At 38.5% G+C, this 5000-nt stretch overlaps 1 protein-coding gene across 1 annotated transcript in view; it reads left to right on the top strand.

Annotated features, from left to right (window-relative positions):
* LOC138978536 (prolyl 4-hydroxylase subunit alpha-3-like) overlaps positions 1 to 5000 on the top strand; it is a 92305-nt gene that overhangs the window by 77371 nt on the left and 9934 nt on the right. The window contains exons 7-9 of the mRNA XM_070351282.1: positions 2177 to 2341; positions 2659 to 2723; positions 3550 to 3673. Of these exons, the coding sequence (XP_070207383.1) occupies positions 2177 to 2341; positions 2659 to 2723; positions 3550 to 3673 (354 nt within the window). The remainder of the gene's footprint in view (positions 1 to 2176; positions 2342 to 2658; positions 2724 to 3549; positions 3674 to 5000) is intronic.

Below are 5000 nucleotides of genomic sequence, written 5' to 3'. Positions count from 1 at the left end.
ATCCGGCTTTTCGTGAAAGTTGAGGCGGCACTGTCACGCTCTCATTTTTCAACCAAATTGGTTGACATTTTGGTCAAGTAATCTTCGACGAAGCCCGGACTTCGGTATTGCATTTCAGTTTGGTGGCTTAAAAATTAATTTATGACTTTGGTCATTAAAAATCTGAAAATTGTAAAAAATAAAATGAAATTATAAAACGTTTCAAATTTACGTTCATCTTATTTTCCATCATTTTCTGATTCCAAAAACATATAAATATGTTATATTTGGATTGAAAACAAGCTCTGAAAATTAAAAATATAAAAATTATTATCAAAATTACATTTTCGAAATCAATTTAAAAACACTTTCATCTTATTCCTTGTCGGTTCCTGATTCCAAAAACATATAGATATGATATGTTTGGATTAAAAACACGCTCAGAAAGTTAAAACGAAGAGAGGTACAGAAAAGCGTGCTATCCTTCTCAGCGCAACTACTACCCCGCTCTTCTTGTCAATTTCACTGCCTTTGCCATGAGCGGTGGACTGACGATGCTACGAGTATACGGTCTTGCTGAAAAATTGCATTGCGTTCCGTTTCATTCTGTGAGTTCGACAGATACTTGACTAAATGTTGTATTTTCGTCTTACGCGACTTGTTTTTACATTTAGTAAAGTTTTGACTAAATGTATTTACGTAGAGGGGGGAATCGAGACGAGGGTCGTGGTGTATGTGCGTGTGTGTGTGTGTGTGTGTGTGTGTGTGTGTGTGTGTGTGTGTGTCTGTGTGTGTGTGTAGAGCGATTCAGACTAAACTACTGGACCGATCTTTATGAAATTTGACATGAGAGTTTCTGGGTATGAAATCCCCAGACGTTTTTTTCATTTTTTTGATAAATGTCTTTTATGACGTCATATCCGGCTTTTCGTGAAAGTTGAGGCGGCTCTGTCACGCTCTCATTTTTCAACCAAATTGGTTGAAATTTTGGTCAAGTAATCTTCGACGAAGCCCGGACTTCGGTATTGCATTTCAGCTTGGTGGCTTAAAAATTAATTAATGACTTTGGTCATTAAAAATCTGAAAATTGTAAAAAAAAAATAAAAATTTATAAAACGATCCAAATTTACGTTCATCTTATTCTCCATCATTTTCTGATTCCAAAAACATATAAATATGTTATATTTGGATTAAAAACAAGCTCTGAAAATTAAATATATAAAAATTATTATCAAAATTAAATTGTCGAAATCATTTAAAAACACTTTCATCTTATTCCTTGTCGGTTCCTGATTCCAAAAACATATAGATATGATATGTTTGGATTAAAAACACGCTCAGAAAGTTAAAACAAAGAGAGGTACAGAAAAGCGTGCTATCCTTCTTAGCGCAACTACTACCCCGCTCTTCTTGTCAATTTCACTGCCTTTGCCATGAGCGGTGGACTGACGATGCTACGAGTATACGGTCTTGCTGAAAAATGGCATTGCGTTCAGTTTTATTCTGTGAGTTCGACAGCTACTTGACTAAATGTTGTATTTTCGCCTTACGCGACTTGTTTAATCGTTTGGTAACATAGTTTGTCAGAGAAAATAGTTCTTTCTGTCCTCAGTTACTGCCCGGGTAATAATTGTTTTTTAATTTCCCTTGTCAGTAATAACAATTTTTGTTTCTTGTCAGTTATTGCCTGGGTAAAAGGACTGAAAACACTTTTCTGCCATCAGTTGTTGCCCGAGTAATAACAACATTTTCTCCTGAGTTGTTGCCTGCGTAATAACGTTTGTCATCGGCTACTCCCTGGTTAAATAACACTGTTTTTGTTCTCAACAGAATAATGTTATGTCGTCAGTTATTGCTCCCATAGCAGAGGGTGTGAACGGATAGTCTTTATTGTATTAATATCCACAAACTGTATTTTAGTGTGTGTGTTTGTGTGTGTTTGTGTGTGTGTGTCTGTGTGTGTGTGTGTGTGTGTGTGTGTGTGTGTGTGTGTGTGTGTGTGTGTGTGTGTGTGTGTGTGTGTGTGCACGCTGTTTCTATTGTACATCGCCGTGAGTCTTGTGAGAAGGGGCGATTAATAAGTGTTCATTATTATTATCATTATTATTATTATTATTATTATTATTATTATTATTATTATTATTATTATTATTATTATTATTAACGTGCATTATGTGTTGATTCATTGGCTGTGCAGGAGAAGACCCATCCGTGGCATGTGTGTCGCTACAGGGCGGCACGGGGGTTGCCCTACCTGCGTTACAAAGAGGAGATCCTGTCCCTCGCTCCCTTCGTCTCTCTTTTCTACAACATTGTTCATGATACCGAGATTGATAACATCAAACAATTCGTCAAAGGAAGTGTAGGTGAAGTGGTGGTGATGGTGGTTGTGAGGGGGGGGGGGGCGGTTAGGATGGTGGTGGTGGTGGTTGTGATGATTATGACGATGACGACGACGACGACGATGATGATGATGATGATGATGATGACGACGATGATGATGATGATTGATGATGACGACGACGACGATGATGATGATGATGATTGATGATGATGACGACGACGATGACGACGACGACAGAAAAACAAATAGTGATCTGTGACTAAAATCAAATCAATTATTGAATGCATTTAGCGAATTCCACAGCTGGTGACGGAAGTTGATTGTACTGTTTTTAGATGTTCCGGGGACAGGTAGGCCAAGGGGAAGACGCCGAGACTGCCAATATGAGGACCAGTGATGTGTGAGTTAGCTTTTGTTTATCGATCCTAAAAATATCAAGCGTGTTTACAGGGCTAGCAAATGTGCGTCATTGCTTATACGCAAATGAAACGTTGGCAGTACCTGTATTAATCATTTATCTAAAGACATGCGAAGTCTTCATTTTTTGGACACAAGTAAACAATCCCATGAAGAGTTTTAACAATTTTCCCAGAACATTGCGTAACATCTGAACAAATACCTGTAACAATCAAAATGTTACCCGAAGTACGTCTAGTATGTTGGCAAAATATTCTAAAAGTTTCAAAGCAATCCACCCAGTCATTGCTGAAATACAGCGTTGTTTGTCATGATACCCCTCAAAATAGACGCAAAAACTCCCGTTTCTGACCGCTCATGCCATCGACACCTGCATCAGACAAAATACGTAAGCTGGCTAAACTAAACAACATGTTCTGGGTAGATAATTGATCTGACTTTCATTCCGTTTGCAAAAGTTGCACAGTTTTGCCTATTGTGATTTTTCGTCGATTTTTAATTGGTCACTTTTGTCCGGTCGATTTTGAGGGTATTGTTTGAGCGGCGGTCACGTGATCCCTATAGCAGAAATATTAAATCCGAAAGGTGATTCAGATAGTCAAGTGAACAGCCCTAACTGGCATAGAAAGTTTGAATGAAAAGACACGGGAATTAATGCTTTAATTTGAGTGCGAAATTTGTTGGCCAAGTGTATCTATCTATCTATTTATCTATGTCTCTAGACGATTTACAAAACACCTAGCGTCTTCAGTGTTGTTGAACTGCGGACTGCATTTGGGTCAGCAAGTTACGAGTATCGCGTGTTCCAGAGGCTGGGTGGACGACCGCGAGCTGGAGACGACCAAGACTGTGTCCCAAAGGGTCAAGGTCATCACGGGGCTAGAGGTCGACCAGAGAGCGCCACTTGGTCCCAGTTCCGCTGAGGCCATGCAGGTATTACAACTTGACACAGAAATACGGTGGAAAGAGAGAGGGGGGGGGGGGAGATTGAGACGAGAAGATGGGGCAGCGCATAGAAAGACGGGGAGAGACAGACAGATAGAGATAGGAACCAGGGATAAAGACTATATGTGGCCATTTCTGCGAAAAGGGACACTGTTGATCTAAGTCTCTGATTGGAGAAACGCGGGGTCAAAGTTAGAGCAAAATGTAAACAAACTTTGCTGTGCTGACTGATGCCCACTTCAAGTTGAATTTCTAAAATGTTCAATGAATTATCAGCGATAGTACAATGAACAGCAATTTAAAGGGATACGCTACATTTGAAAAAAAATATGACAGTGCTCTAATATTTTCTGGGCAAGATATAGACACCATCCACATTAATTTAGTGTAAAAAAAAAGTAGGGACAACGTTTTAGTTTTTTTGCTATGAGGCCCTCTTTTCGGCAGTTTCTGAACATTTTGACCAAAACAGTGGTTATATGATATGCATGGTGTTCAGCAGTCATTAGTGAATGGGTACTTTTTTTTTATTGTGGTAGGTAGAATATGCTTTTTAGTAACAAAATAATTATGTCAATTGACAAAAAAAATAAAAGTAAACTCAAACCGATAACGACATACTGTGTTGAAATATTTACAAAAATCAGCGAATCTTGTTGTTCAAACAACCATAATGACAAAATGGAATATGACAGCACTCTGATTTTCTTGCAGCAGGATATGTGATATCTTACCTTCAAAATAAACACAAGAAAACTGTAGGTCAACGTGCTTTTAGTCGAGTGGCAGCATCTTTTATACCCCTACCCCCTACTTTTTGGAATAAAAATCATAGGTATTATACGCTACATTTGAAAGGAATATGCGAGTGCTCTAATATTTTCTGGGCAAGATATAGACACTATTCACATTCATTTAATGTAAAAAAGAATAGGGTTACCATTTTAGTTTTTTTGTTGCTTTCAGGCCCTTATTTTAGCGAAGGTACGCTCAAGCACATAATGATACACAGTGTTGAAATAATACAAAATTCCGCTCATGCGAACGCACTTGCTCTCAGTCTCAGACCAGACAGACTCACTAAGATTCAAAATAGAGAGAGAGAGACAGAGACAGAGAGAGACATAGAGAGAGAGAGAGACAGAGAGAGAGACAGAGAGAGAAACTCCGGGTCCAAGTCATCAAAAAAAATGTACCCCAAAATTGTATTCATCACTTACAGAACTTTACACAAACTAAACACCAAAAGCCCAACCCATTGAAACACAACCCAAACTAAACACCAAAAGCCCTAAGTTCATTGACTTATGGTGCA

The sequence above is a fragment of the Littorina saxatilis genome, linkage group LG10 (assembly GCF_037325665.1).
Source record: "Littorina saxatilis isolate snail1 linkage group LG10, US_GU_Lsax_2.0, whole genome shotgun sequence".
In the NCBI taxonomy this organism is placed as follows: Eukaryota; Metazoa; Mollusca; class Gastropoda; order Littorinimorpha; family Littorinidae; genus Littorina; species Littorina saxatilis.
This window is presented reverse-complemented; position numbering and strand designations above follow the sequence as displayed.